Source organism: Palaemon carinicauda, chromosome 43, assembly GCF_036898095.1.
Source record: "Palaemon carinicauda isolate YSFRI2023 chromosome 43, ASM3689809v2, whole genome shotgun sequence".
Classification (NCBI taxonomy): Eukaryota; Metazoa; Arthropoda; class Malacostraca; order Decapoda; family Palaemonidae; genus Palaemon; species Palaemon carinicauda.
The window spans coordinates 19001675-19016504 of NC_090767.1; the positions used below are offsets into that span (position 1 = coordinate 19001675).

Sequence of the window (14830 nt, forward strand, 5' to 3'; positions counted from 1 at the left end):
TCTCTCTGACAGCCTGCTCTATTCCAGTCAAAGAAGAACATTGTGACAGCCAAGCTGGGGAGGGAGATGCAGATCATTGGATCAAAATGATCTCCACATCCTCAGGATCCTGACTTTATGGAATTCCACAGCAATCGACCTGTTGACAAGAGCTCTAAATTGGAAGCAACAGATATATAGTACTGCTGATTGGGACCAGACCCTGACTGAGGCTTTCCTCCGTCAGGAACCTTACCCTCAAAAATTTTTTTTCTTTTCCTTATAATCCTCGAAACAGATTAGAGAACTTCCCGTTTGCACTTTTAGCTTCGCTCATGTTGAATGCCGGAGATAGGTCTTGTCCTCCTTCTACCCGGAGGTTGAAGCTGAATCCCAGAATCCGTCAGTTCCCAGTTCCAGGTCTTCTTTGCTTCAGGTCATGAGTCTTGGAACAATAACCGACAATTCTGATCAGCTGCTCCTGTGTCCTTTGGAGGCCCACTAAAGTGCTACTTTAAACAGACACTGATAAATCCATGGCACTTGCAATGTCACCATCACAGGGAGAGTAAAGGTGACTAAATACAATCTCCCCTTGGCTAAGAAAATTTAATGACTGTACAGTACTCGAGGCTCTTTTCTGCAACAGGTGTAGGAGGAGATGATGATGATAACAACTCATTCATCCCCCTCACTTTCTGCCCAAAGGAAAACACGGGTTAAAATTCATGTTGTCAGAGGAGTCAGCACGAACATGGCATTCTTTGAGAACGACAGACCACGTTTACTGCCCATCATCTGCGGTAATTAACCAATAGGGCCCTAGACATCTTTACGCTGGGACCTGTAGTAGCTACACGGTTGGTGGTACAGCTGCCCAGGCTCCTCTCGCAGGACCATCAGCATCGTATTGAGGGTGAAGGTTACGTGGTACACTTGGACGAAAGGGAAGGTTGACTGGTCCTTTCCTTTCCTTTCATCCTCTCCTCTCTTTGGGCACAGCACTGGAAACCCTGTCAGCTGGAATCGATTCTCTTGAAGGTAAACCCCACTTAGCCTGCAGCTGTTCTATTATATAGACTAGGAGTGTCATTTCACACACTCCTTACGAGGGGGAGTATGTCGTAACCAGGCAAACCCATTGACATATATATGCCTTAAGGTTAACACACACAGATATTCCACTCCGCACCCTGTATTGCACCTGTGCACGAGGTGTAAAGAACCTTAACTCTGCACTGCTCATAAGGTCCTGTGTTTTGGTAACCCAGGATAAGTAGCCATCCAGTTTCAATATGGTCTTCCTCTCGCCTAAAGATGAATCTCCTACGTAAAGGGCGAAAGTTTGAGATGATTTGCATTTTTCCTAACTAAAGGAACCCAAGTCCTTCACTTGTACTCTCCCACCATCACCTACCTACTGGAAGTCCCGGCTGCGATCAGAGTGAGTTCTCAGTGAGCAAGTAGAACCTGCTTACAGCTGGGTAACTATTATAAAAGTTTAATTGTCACATACTCCAGCTTCGTTGATAATCTATCCTATGTAAAGAACTCAAGTTTCTATAGGAAGGAAAACTACAAATTATTTTCAAATTTGTCATATATTAATTGATATGCACAATATGTACATTAGGAAGATGAATACTTTATATGTGTAGTTTAGATCAAATCAAAACCTTTGGGTCAGCCTCGAGTGATTTAAGAATTTTAACGCTGTGGTCTCATTAAATTGTTTTATTATTATTGAATCATTACTGTATTGTGTTTTACCTATAGTCAAGTTATTTCTAATCTAAATTTTGTCAAAATGTTTCTAAAGGACAGTACATATATGAGCTTGTAAGTGGGTAGCACCAACAGTACATACTTGCAGCCAATGTTTTGATGTTGAACAGGCTGACATAAATCCCTTTTTATAGTTTATGAAAGTTCTATTTTTAAATATTAAACTTAGCCGGTGAATATATAATAGCTGACGTCTCGACAGATTCCAAAAACTCGCGAGCGATCGCCGTGAAGATTGCGGGTGTGACCACCAGCGCCGACTATCGGCCAGATACCGCATATACTTGACAAGTTCTTCAGTTCTTCTCTGTCGGTCTTGTCGACAAGTTGGTTCCGCTCGCTTATGACCTTGAGTTTTTGACCTATTTGGTGAAGTACTTTATTTTGGTTGTTTATTGGCTTTCGCTGTGACAGGTGTTTTTTCTTCAATTAAACTCTTGAAACCCTTTTTTTGGCTGGTGTTTATTGTTGATGACTTTGGTTTTGACTTGGATTTTCTCTGATTGTTCAAAATGGCTGACCCTTCTCCTATCCCTGAACCTAAATATCGCAAGTGTGCGAGGGATTGCAACAAACGTCTTCCCAAGGCCTCTATCGACCCACATACCGTTTGTTCTAATTGCCGGGGTAAATCCTGCCAATTAGGAGATCGGTGTGATGAGTGCGTGGTCTTGTCGGAATTCGACTGGCTTGAGTATGACAAATATACTCGTAAGCTGGAGAGAGATAGGGTGAGGAGAAGCTCCTCTAGATCTTTGGAATTTTCCTCCTCCCATGCCCCTGAACTTAATCCTTCCCCTGTAGTAGTTGTTCTTGAACCCCCTACTAGCATTCATGAACCGTCCATGTGGGATATGTTTCTAGCGATTCAAGCTTTAGGCGAAAAAGTTGAGTCCTTAGCATCGGACCGTAACCAAATCATGTCAGATGTTAAGTTGTTGAAGTGTCAGAGTGGTAAAACAGAAAATCGTAGTGATAAAGTGATAAGTGCGCAAAGTGTATTTAGTGTTGCGACCGAGGGTTCGTCTGTTCGTGCTTGTCGCTCCCCTAGTCCGAGACCTCTTTCAGGCTCCCCTGCACCAGGGAGAAGTAATGTCGTAGGACTTAAGGGGACGAGAGGCGTTAACCAACGTACAGACGTTCCCTCTTTGATATCGGACGTTTCTCGTCAAGATCGCCCTTACCATAAGACGGGTGAGACTGTGTTCTCCTCGTCCTCCGAAGACTTTTCGCACAAGAAACTTTGGCGCAAGGTTTCTAGACCCTTGAAGCAAAAGTCAGTCCCTTCAGGACAGGTCCAGCGTCCTGGCTGTAGCCATTGGGGCAGCTCTGACCTTTTGCAGTCGTCGGATGACTGTTCGCCTATTAAGCGCAAGCGTAACACGGGGTCCGAGGGTCGCGGTAGAGGCAATGTTTTGCCAACACAGACGTTACCGACGTCACGGCCCGTTCCGACTCCCGTTGATCCGAAGTGGGTTGTCCTGCGGGACATGCAATCTAAGCTTGCCTCCCTTATGGAAGAGTATGACTTTGAGCAGGTTCGCGATGATCCTTTGCTTTCGAGTCGCCAGTGCGCTGAACGTGACTCTGGCCGTCAGCCGCCCAAACGAGTATTCACTCGTCCGTTTGACGTTAGTGCTGACGTTTCTAGTACTTTGAAACGCGATGCCAGTAGTCATTCACGTCAGTCACGTGACATGGATCCTCCCTTGCTGCAGTCTCGTACTGACGTTCAGCTGCTGCCGCCGCAGCCCCGCACTGACGTTCGCCAACCGGCTCCGTTGCCTCGATGTGACGTTGAGCGTCAGTCACCGCAGTCGGAGGTTGTTTTGCCTGCTCAGACTCTGCAGTCAATGCAGTTCCGACGTGACGTCGAGCGTCAATCAACTTCAGCTGTTGTTGTTGGTCAGTCACAGGGATTTCAGTCCTTTCAGCAGCGGCGTGACGTCGCTTCCTCTTCTGCTACTGCTGCTCCTTTGCTTGTTGACATTGCCTGTCAAGCATTGCCGCCTCGGCAGGTCTCTCCTTTTCATGAGACTCGGCAGTTGTCGGACGAAGTTCCGTCGGATGAGGAAGTCGCTGATCCCCTTCCAACTGATATTCCTTTGGGGACTTTGTCGGACGGAGAGGAGCCTAAAGCTGCTCAGCCCTCTCTGGATTTTAAAAAGATCATGCTGATTTTTAAGGAACTGTTTCCTGACCATTTTGTAACTGCTGCTCCTCGTTCGCCTCCGTCAGAGTTTACGCTAGGCCTAGCTACTTCGACGCTGTCGTTTACTAAGCTAGTGCTCTCTCGCTCTTCTAAGAGAGCTTTGCGTTTACTAGGCGATTGGTTGATCACCAGGAGGAGTTTGGGGAAGACAGCCTTTGCTTTCCCCCCTTTTAAACTGGCTTCTAGAGCGAGCGTCTGGTATGACACGGGAGAAGTTCTCGGCTTGGGAGTTCCTGCCTCTGCCCAGGGAGACTTCTCAAGCCTCGTAGACTCTCCCCGTCGCCTGGCCATGAGACGCTCTAAAGTTTACTGGTCCTCTTCGGACCTTGATCATCTCCTCAAAGGGGTTTACAGGGCCTTCGAAGTTTTTAACTTCTTGGATTGGTCGCTGGGAGCCTTGAGCAGGAAGATCTCTTCGGCCGACTGTGATGTATCCGTGCTTATTATGTCCTGCATGGACAAAGCTATCCGTGATGGCTCTAATGAGCTCGCCGCTACCTTTACGGCAGGAGTCCTTAAGAAGAGGGAGACTCTTTGCTCGTTCCTTTCGGCAGGAGTAACTCCCTGCCAAAGGTCAGAGCTTCTCTTTGCCCCGTTGTCATCTGCCTTGTTTCCTCAGCAGTTGATTAAGGATATTGCAGCTTCTCTGGTGCAGAAGGATACCCACGACCTGATGGCTACGTCGGCGAGCAAGGCTGCTCCTTCATCATCTTATGTCGTAAGACCCAAGCTCGATACTCCAGCAACTAGGTTTATCCCGCCCTTTCGTGGCAGAGCCCCCAGTAAGGGAGGCGCTCGTGCCGACAGTAAAAGAGGCAAGAGGAGAGGATCCAAGTCCTCCCGTGGCAGAGTCTGACTGCCCACGTCCTCAGACAGCGGTAGGGGCCAGACTGAACAACTTCTGGCAGGCCTGGGAGAAGAGGGGTGCAGACCGAGAGTCTGTGTTGTTGCTCAGAGAGGGGTACAAAATACCTTTTGTACGGAGACCTCCTCTGGTAAAAGTTCCTATAGACCTCTCTCCCAGGTATCGAGAGGAGTCAAGGAGACAGGCACTACAACTGCAGGTGTCTCAGTTGCTAGAGAAGGGAGTGGTGGTGAAAGTCTTGGACCTTCAATCACCGGGATTTTACAACCGTCTCTTCCTAGTCCCAAAGCATACAGGAGGTTGGAGGCCGGTGCTGGATGTCAGTGCGCTCAACGTTTTTGTTGTCAAAACAAAATTTACGATGAAGACCACGAAGTCCGTCCTAGCAGCGGTCAGAGAGGGAGACTGGATGGTCTCTCTCGACCTGCAGGATGCGTACTTCCACATTCCTATACACCCGGATTCTCAACCGTATCTGAGGTTTGTATACAGGAATGTGGTGTACCAATTCCGAGCACTGTGCTTCGGCCTCAGCCCTGCTCCTCTTGTTTTTACGAGGCTCATGAGAAATGTGGCAAAATTTCTTCATTTATCGGGGATTCGAGCCTCCCTGTACCTGGACGACTGGCTGCTCAGAGCGTCGTCCCGTCATCGCTGTCTGCAGGACCTTCAATGGACGTTGGATCTTGCAAAGGAGTTGGGACTGTTGGTGAACTTAGAGAAGTCTCAGCTGACTCCCTCCCAAACGATTCTCTATTTGGGGATGGAGATTCGCAGTCTAGCTTTTCGGGCTTTTCCGTCTGCCACCAGGATAGATCAAGCCTTGCTCAAAGTCCGCCTCATGCTGAGAAAAGACCGTTGCTCAGTGAGAAGTTGGATGAGCCTCCTAGGGACGCTGTCATCCCTGGAACAATTTATCTCTCTAGGGAGACTTCACCTTCGCCCTTTCCAGTTCCATCTAGACTCCCATTGGGACAAGAATAAGACTTTGGAAGCTGTCTCAATCCCAATCTCCGAACCAGTAAAGACGTGCCTGAACTGGTGGGACAGCAACATAGGTCTTCGAGAGGGTCTGTCCCTGGCGGTCAAGAACCCAAACCACGTGTTATTTTCAGACGCGTCGGATTTGGGTTGGGGAGCGACTCTGGACGGTCTGGAATGTTCGGGTCTTTGGACGTCGGATCAGAGGAGCCTTCACATCAACTGCAAGGAGCTGTTGGCTGTTCACTTGGCCTTGACGAGTTTCGAGAGTCTTCTCTGAAACAAAGTGGTAGAAGTGAATGCGGACAACACCACAGCCTTGGCGTACATCTCCAAGCAAGGAGGCACTCACTCCCACACACTGTTCGTCATCGCAAGGGACCTCCTCATCTGGTCAAAAGATCGAGGCATCTCACTGTTGACGAGGTTCGTCCAAGGGAAATTGAACGTCTTGGCGGACTGTCTCAGTCGGAGAGGTCAGGTGATCCCTACAGAATGGACCCTCCACAAGGACGTGTGCAAGAGTCTTTGGATGACTTGGGGTCAGCCCACCATAGACCTCTTTGCGACCTCATTGACCAAAAGGCTCCCGACCTATTGCTCTCCAGTCCCAGATCCAGAGGTGGCCCACATAGATGCCTTTCTGCTGGACTGGTCTCACATGGACGCTTACGCATTCCCGCCGTTCAAGATCATCAACAGGGTTCTGCAGAAGTTTGCCTCTCACGAAGGGACAAGGTTGACGTTGGTTGCTCCCCTCTGGCCCGCGAGAGAGTGGTTCACAGAGGTACTTCAATGACTGGTAGACGTTCCAAGGAGTCTACCTTTAAGGATGGATCTCTTACGACAGCCCCACGTAAGGAGTCTTCATCAAAGCCTCCCCGCGCTTCGTCTGACTGCCTTCAGACTATCGAAAGACTCTCAAGAGCTCGAGGATTTTCGAAGGAGGCAGCCAGAGCGATCGCGAGGGCTAGGAGATCATCTACTATCAAGGTCTACCAGTCGAAGTGGGAGGTCTTTAGAGAGTGGTGCAAGTCATCCTCTATTTCCTCTTCCAATACTTCTGTAGCCCAGATTGCAGACTTTCTCCTGCATCTGAGAAATGTTTGCTCCCTCTCTGCTCCCACTATTAAGGGCTACAGGAGCATGTTGGCGTCTGTGTTCAGACATAGAGGCTTGGATCTGTCAAATAATAAAGATCTCCAAGATCTCCTTAAGTCCTTCGAGACCTCTAAGGAGCGTCGTATGTCAACTCCTGCTTGGAACTTAGACGTGGTCCTAAGGTTCCTGATGTCCGACAGGTTTGAGCCATTGCATTCAGCCTCCCTGAAGGATCTCACCCTCAAGACGCTTTTTTTGGTGTGCTTGGCTTCGGCTAAAAGGGTCAGTGAGATCCATGCCTTTAGTAAGAACATCGGCTTCTCTACAGATAAAGCCACATGTTCGCTTCAACTTGGTTTTTTGGCCAAGAATGAACTGCCTTCTCGTCCTTGGCCTAAATCTTTTGATATACCTTGCCTGTCAGAAATCGTAGGCAACGAGGTTGAAAGAGTACTGTGCCCAGTTAGAGCTCTTAAGTTTTATTTGGCTCGTACTAAACCATTACGAGGTGGTTCTGAGGCCTTATGGTGCTCCGTTAAGAAGCCCTCATTGCCCATGTCTAAAAATGCTTTATCGTACTTTATTAGATTTTCAATCCGGGAGGCACATTCTCATTTAAGTGAGAAAGATCGTTGTTTGCTTAAGGTCAAGACGCACGAAGTGAGAGCGATAGCAACTTCGGTGGCTTTTAAGCAAAACAGGTCTCTGCGAAGTATTATGGACGCGACCTTTTGGAGGAGCAAGTCGGTGTTCGCTTCATTTTACGTAAAAGACGTCCAGACTCTTTATGAGGACTGCTACACCCTGGGTCCATTCGTTGCGGCGAGTGCAGTAGTGGGTGAGGGTTCTACCACTACATTCCCTTAATCCCAATATCCTTTTAATCTTCTCTTGAAATGTTTTTAATCTTGTCTTGGGTTGTATGGAAGACTAGGAAGTCTTTCGCATCCTTTTTGATTTGGCGGGTGGTCAAATGTCGTTTCTTGAGAGCGCCCAGATTGAGGGTATTGATGAGGTCCTGTTATAAGGGTGGTCACCCTGGATATAACAGCTCCTGGGAGTCTTTCAGCATCCTGAGAGGATGGCTGGGCTTCGTGAGGAAAGCGGACTAATAAGGCAGAGTAATCGTCAGAGTCAGCTTCCTTACCAGGTACCTATATTTAAGTGGGTTTTTTTTATGATATAATTGTCAAAAACTCATGAGCATATACGCCTTTATTGCATTAATACTGGTCTCTACCCACCACCATGGGTGTGAATCAGCTATTATATATTCACCGGCTAAGTTTAATATTTAAAAATGATATTTTGATTATAAAATAAATTTTTGAATATACTTACCCGGTGAATATATAAATTAAAGGCCCCCCCTTCCTCCCCGATAGAGACCCAGCGGGATGAGAAAAATTGGGTCTGTTTACATGTATATGCGGTATCTGGCCGATAGTTGGCGCTAGTGGGCACACCCGCAACCTTCACGGGGATCGCTCGCGAGATTTTGGAATCTGTCGAGCCGTCCGAGACGTCAGCTATTATATATTCACCGGGTAAGTATATTCAAAAATTTATTTTATAATCAAAATATCATTTTAATGTTGTTACTGTTCTTAAAGGTATTTTAATTGTTCATTATTTCTCTTGTAATTTATCTATTTCCTTATTTCCTTTCCTCACGGGGCTAATTTTACCTGTTGGAGCCTTTGTAGGGCTTATAGCATCCTGCTTTTCTATCTAGTGTTGTAGCTCAACTAATAATAATAATAATGATAATAGTTACCTCTTTTCCTTCTCATTGCTTAACATGTTAGATTTGACTCCCCGGTTTCCTTCCACTCTTTATGTGGAATGGCCTCCATAGCGCTGACAGCTTATAATTTTACCATTTTCTTGGCAGGAAAAGGGAGGAAGAGGATGCCAGTCTCTCCATCACCGGCCCGGCGGATTTGGCCGAGGAGGACCTGGCCGGGAGCGACGACGAACAGGAGAACGAGGATGAGAGAGCGCACAGCAACCTTATTCATGACATTGGGGAAGTTGAGTAAGAAGATGAGGTGATTGTCAGTTTCTTTTGCGTTTTTGAAAGGACGTGTTACCATCGTGGGGCTGTTACTTGATGGGAAATACGAATATTGGTAGCTTGTGGATTTGAAAACTGAGTTGGTGTTCAACCTTCAGAGATACCACCACAAATCCAACTGAAATCCTATCCATAGTTCATAATGAAACACTTTTAATAAAACATCATTATATAATTCAATGCAGCTAGCAAGATGACATTTGCAATATGAAACGGGACTATTTGTTGACTTTTGCAACTGAAAATGTTTAAACACTTGACTTACAAACAGCTTCTTATACCTTATGTAGTTTGTCAGTTGAGCACATTCATATGTGTTGGAGTTAGATATTAAAGCTTTATTTCAATGTCAAAATATACAAGTCTCATTTATGTTGGTTCCATTTTCTATTTATCTCCATTTATTTTTGTTCCATTTTCTATTCATCTCATATCCAGAATGGGGGCAGCACCTCGAAGCGTCTGCTTCTCGACCAGGGAAGGCGCCGCCCAAGTAAAGACGGGGGACATTTTAAAACGTATCAGTTTGCCAGAGTTGGAAAAAGTCGTCCGCAAGGTTCATACGTTGGCTACGCCTTTAGAGAAAGTTACTGTGAAGAGGGTGAGTCATTTTATATTTACTTTGAAGGAAACTTTCTTACGAAGTATATCTTTGTCATCGGTACAACGTTTGCGAGAAATCGTCCATAATTACAGAAAGACTCCTCTGAATTGGTTTGGATTTGGCTTGGAAATAATATACCGTTGCTGTCATATTGTTTTGAAATTTTTCATTTTTAAATATTAAACTTAGCCGGTGAATATATAATAGCTGACGTCTCGGACGGCTCGACAGAAATCCAAAAACTCGCGAGCGATCGCCGTGAAGGTTGCGGGTGTGCCCACCAGCGCCGACTATCGGCCAGATACCGCATATACTTGTAAACAGCTCCAGTTCTTCTCTGTCGGTCTTATCGACAAGTTGATTCCGCTCGCTGTTGACCTTGAGTTTTCGTCATTTTTGGTGAAGTACTTTATTTTGGTTGTTTTGAGCTTTCGCTGTGACGGGTGTTTTTCTCTTCAATTAAAACTCTTGAACCCTTTTTTGGCTAGTGTTTATTGTTGATGACTTTGGATTTGTTTTGGATTTTTCTCTGATTGTTCAATATGGCTGACCCTTCTCCTATCCCTGGACCTAAATTTCGCAAATGTAATGCTAGGGATTGTAACAAACGTCTTCCAAAGGCCTCTCTCGACCCACATACCGTGTGTTCTAATTGCCGGGGTAAAACCTGCCAATTAGGAGATCGGTGTGATGAGTGCGTGGTCTTGTCGGAATTCGACTGGCTTGAATTTGATAAATATTCTCGTAAGCTGGAGAGAGATAGGGTGAGGAGAAGCTCCTCTAGGTCATTGGAATTTTCCTCCTCCCATGCCCCTGAACCTAATCCTTCCCCTGTAGTAGTTGTTCCTGAACCCTCTACTAGCACTCATGAACCGTCCATGCGGGATATGTTTCTTGCGATTCAAGCTTTAGGCGAGAAAGTTGAATCCTTAGCTTCGGACCGTAACCAACTCATGTCAGATGTGAAGTTATTAAAGTGTCAGAGTGGCAAATCAGAAAATCGTAGTGACAAAGTGATAAGTGCGCAAAGTGTTCTTAGTGTTGCGACCGAGGGTTCGTCTGTTCGTGCTTGTCGCTCCCCTAGTCCGAGACCTCTTTCAGGCTCCCCTGCACCAGGGAGAAGTAATGTCGTAGGACTTAAGGGGACGAGAGGCTTTAACCAACGTACAGACGTTCCCTCTTTGGTATCGGGCGTTTCTCGTCAAGATCGCCCTTACCATAAGACGAGCGAGGCTGTGTTCTCCTCGTCATCCGAAGGCTTTTCGCAAAAGAAACCTTGGAGCAAGGTTTCTAGACCCTTGAAGCGGAAGTCAGTCCCTTCAGGACAGGTCCAGCGTCCTGGCTGTAGCCATTGGGACAGCTCTGACCCTTTGCAGTCGTCGGAAGACTGTTCGCCTATTAAACGTAAGCGTAACACGGGCTCCGAGAGTCTCGGTAAAGGCAATGTTTTGCCTTCACAGACGTTACCGTCGTCTCGGCCCGTCCCGACTCCCGTTGATCCTAAATGGGTTGTCCTGCAGGATATGCAGACTAAGCTTGCCTCCCTTATGGAGGAGTATAACGTTGAGCAAGTTCACGATGATCCTTCGCTTTTGCATCGCCGTTACGCTGATCGAGACTCTGGCCGTCAGCCGCCCAAACGAGCTTTTACTCGTCCTTTTGACGTTAGCACTTTGAAACGTGATGTCGGTAGTTTGTCACGTCAGTCACGTGACATGGATCCTCACTCGCTGCAGTCCCGTGTTGACTTTCAGCCGCAGCCGCAGCCTCATGTTGACGTTCAGCCGCTGCCGCAGTCTCGTGTTGACATTCAGGACGTTCGCCAACCAGCTCAGTTGCCTCGACTTGACGTCGAGCGTCAAGCACCGCAGTCTAAGGTTGTTTTGACTGCTCAGTCTAGGCAGTCTATGCAGTTCCGACGTGACGTCGAGCGTCCATCAACTCCTGTTGTTTTTGTTGGTCAGTCACAAGGTTTTCAGTCCTTTCAGCAGCGGCATGACGTCGCTTCCTCGACTGCTACTGCTGCTCCTTTGCTTGTGGACATTGCCTGTCAAGCATTGCCGCCGCGGCAGGTCTCTCCTTTTCATGAGACTCGACAATTGTCGGACGAGGTTCCTTCAGATGAGGAAGTTGCTGATCCTCCGCCTACTGATATTCCTTTGGGCATTTTGTCAGACGGAGAAGAGCCTAAAGCTGCTCAGCCCTCTATGGACTTTAAGAAAATCATGTTGATTTTTAAGGATCTTTTTCCAGACCATTTTGTACCTTCTGCTCCTCGTTCGCCTCCGTCAGAGTTTGCGCTAGGCCTAGCTGCTTCGAAGCCTTCGTTTACTAAGCTAGTGCTCTCTCGCTCTTCTAAGAATGCTTTACGTTTGCTAGGCGACTGGTTGATCACCAGGAGGAGTTTGGGGAAGACTGCCTTTGCTTTCCCTCCTTTTAAACTGGCTTCTAGAGCGAGCGTCTGGTATGACACGGGAGAAGTTCTCGGCTTGGGAGTTCCTGCCTCTGCCCAGGGAGACTTCTCAAGCCTAGTAGACTCTCCCCGTCACCTGGCCATGAGACGCTCTAAAGTTTATTGGTCCTCCTCGGACCTTGACCATCTCCTTAAAGGGGTTTACAGGGCCTTCGAAGTTTTTAACTTCTTAGATTGGTCTCTAGGAGCCTTAAGCAGGAAGATCTCGTCGGCCGACCAGGATGTTTCCGTGCTTATTATGTCCTGCATGGACAAAGCCATCCGTGATGGCTCCAATGAGCTCGCCGCTACCTTTACGGCTGGAGTCCTGAAGAAGAGGGAGACTCTTTGCTCGTTCCTTTCGGCAGGAGTAACTCCCTGTCAAAGGTCGGAGCTTCTCTTTGCCCCGTTGTCATCTGCCTTGTTTCCTCAGCAGTTGATCAAGGATATTGCGGCTTCGCTGGTGCAGAAGGATACCCACGACGTCTGCTCGTAAGGGTGCTCCTTCATCGTCTTATGTCGTAAGACCCAAGATCGATACCCCAGCAACGAGGTTTATCCCGCCCTTTCGTGGCAGAGCCCCCAGTAGGGGAGGCGCTCGTTGCCGACAGTAAGAGAGGCAAGAGGAGAGGATCCAAGTCCTCCCGTGGCAGAGTCTGACTGCCCACGTCCTCAGACAGCGGTAGGGGCCAGACTGAACAACTTCTGGCAGGCCTGGGAGGAGAGTGGTGCATACCGAGAGTCTGTGTTGTTGCTCAAGGAGGGGTACAAAATTCCTTTTGTACGCAGACCTCCTCTAGTAACAGTTCCTTTAGACCTCTCTCCCAGCTATCGAGAGGAGTCAAGGAGACAAGCTCTACATCAGCAGGTTTTTCAATTGCTAGAGAAGGGAGCGGTGGTGAAAGTCTCGGACCTTCAATCACCGGGATTTTACAACCGTCTCTTCCTAGTCCCAAAGCATACAGGAGGTTGGAGGCTAGTGCTGGACGTCAGTGCGCTCAACGTTTTTGTTGTAAAAACAAAATTTACGATGGAGACCACGAAGTCCGTCCTAGCAGCGGTCAGAGAGGGAGACTGGATGGTCTCTCTCGACCTGCAGGATGCGTACTTCCACATTCCTATACACCCGGACTCTCAACCGTATCTGAGGTTTGTTTACAGGAATGTGGTGTACCAGTTCCGAGCACTGTGCTTCGGCCTCAGCCCTGCTCCTCTCGTGTTTATGAGGCTCATGAGGAATGTGGCAAAATTCCTTCATTTATCGGGAATTCGAGCCTCCCTGTACCTGGACGACTGGCTTCTCAGAGCGTCGTCCCGTCATCGCTGTCTGCAGGACCTTCAATGGACGTTAGCTCTTGCAAAGGAGTTGGGACTGTTGGTGAACTTAGAAAAGTCTCAACTGAATCACTCCCAGACGATTCTCTATTTGGGGATGGAGATTCGCAGTCTAGTTTTTCGGGCTTTTCCGTCTGCCACCAGGATAGAGCAAGCCCTGCTCAAAGTCCGCCTCATGCTGAAAAAAGACCGTTGCTCAGTGAGAAGGTGGATGAGCCTCCTAGGGACTCTGTCATCCCTGGAACAATTTATCTCACTAGGGAGACTTCACCTTCGCCCTCTCCAGTTCCATCTAGACTCCCATTGGAACAAGGGCAAGGCTTTGGAAGCTGTGTCAATCCCGATCTCCGAGCCAGTAAAAACGTGCCTGAGCTGGTGGGACAGCAACATAAGTCTGCGCGAGGGTCTGTCCCTGGCGGTCAAGAACCCAAACCACGTTGTTGTTCTCAGACGCATCGGATTTGGGTTGGGGAGCGACTCTGGACGGTCTGGAATGTTCGGGTCTTTGGACGTCGGATCAGAGGAGCCTGCACATCAACTGCAAGGAGCTGTTGGCTGTTCACTTGGCCTTGACGAGTTTCGAGAGTCTTCTACGAAACAAAGTGGTAGAAGTCAATTCGGACAACACCACAGCCTTGGCGTACATCTCCAAGCAAGGAGGCACTCACTCCCACACACTGTTCGTCATCGCAAGGGACCTCCTCATCTGGTCAAGAGATCGAGGCATCTCACTGTTGACAAGATTCATCCAGGGGGACTTGAACGTCTTGGCGGACTGTCTCAGTCGGAGAGGTCAGGTGATCCCCACAGAATGGACCCTTCACAAGGACGTGTGCAAGAGTCTTTGGATGACTTGGGGCCAACCCACCATAGACCTCTTTGCCACCTCGTTGACCAAAAGGCTCCCGACCTATTGCTCTCCAGTCCCAGATCCAGAGGCGGCCCACATAGATGCTTTCCTGCTGGACTGGTCTCACCTGGACGCGTACGCATTCCCGCCGTTCAAGATCATCAACATGGTACTGCAGAAGTTCGCCTCTCACGAAGGGACAAGGTTGACGTTGGTTGCTCCCCTCTGGCCCGCGAGAGAGTGGTTCACAGAGGTACTTCAATGGCTGGTAGACGTTCCAAGGAGTCTGCCTTTAAGGATGGATCTCTTACGACAGCTCCTCGTAAGGAGTCTTTATCAAAGCCTCCCCGCGCTTCGTCTGACTGCCTTCAGACTATCGAAAGACTCTCAAGAGCTCGAGGATTTTCGAAGGAGGCAGCCAGAGCGATTGCGAGAGCTATGAGAGCATCTACCATCAAGGTGTACCAGTCGAAGTGGGAAGTCTTTAGAGACTGGTGCAAGTCATCATCCATTTCCTCTTCCAGTACCTCTGTAGCCCAAATTGCAGACTTTCTCCTGCATCTGAGAAATGTTCGCTCCCTCTCTGCTC

General features: G+C 48.1%; 2 protein-coding genes across 7 annotated transcripts in view; both read left to right on the forward strand.

Moving 5' to 3' along the window:
* Positions 1-14830, forward strand: part of LOC137633951 (elongator complex protein 2-like) — a 281330-nt gene that overhangs the window by 173096 nt on the left and 93404 nt on the right. The window lies entirely within an intron of this gene.
* The window catches only part of LOC137634031 (uncharacterized), a 62092-nt gene that overhangs the window by 3616 nt on the left and 43646 nt on the right, over positions 1-14830 (forward strand). For 5 of the 6 annotated variants that reach the window (XM_068366280.1, XM_068366279.1, XM_068366277.1 and 2 more), the window contains exons 2-3: positions 8818-8961; positions 9439-9601. In XM_068366280.1, the coding sequence (XP_068222381.1) occupies positions 8818-8961; positions 9439-9601 (307 nt within the window). Of the gene's footprint in view, positions 1-8817; positions 8975-9438; positions 9602-14830 lie in introns of all 6 variants that reach the window. The other variant, XR_011042433.1, reaches the window with a different exon arrangement.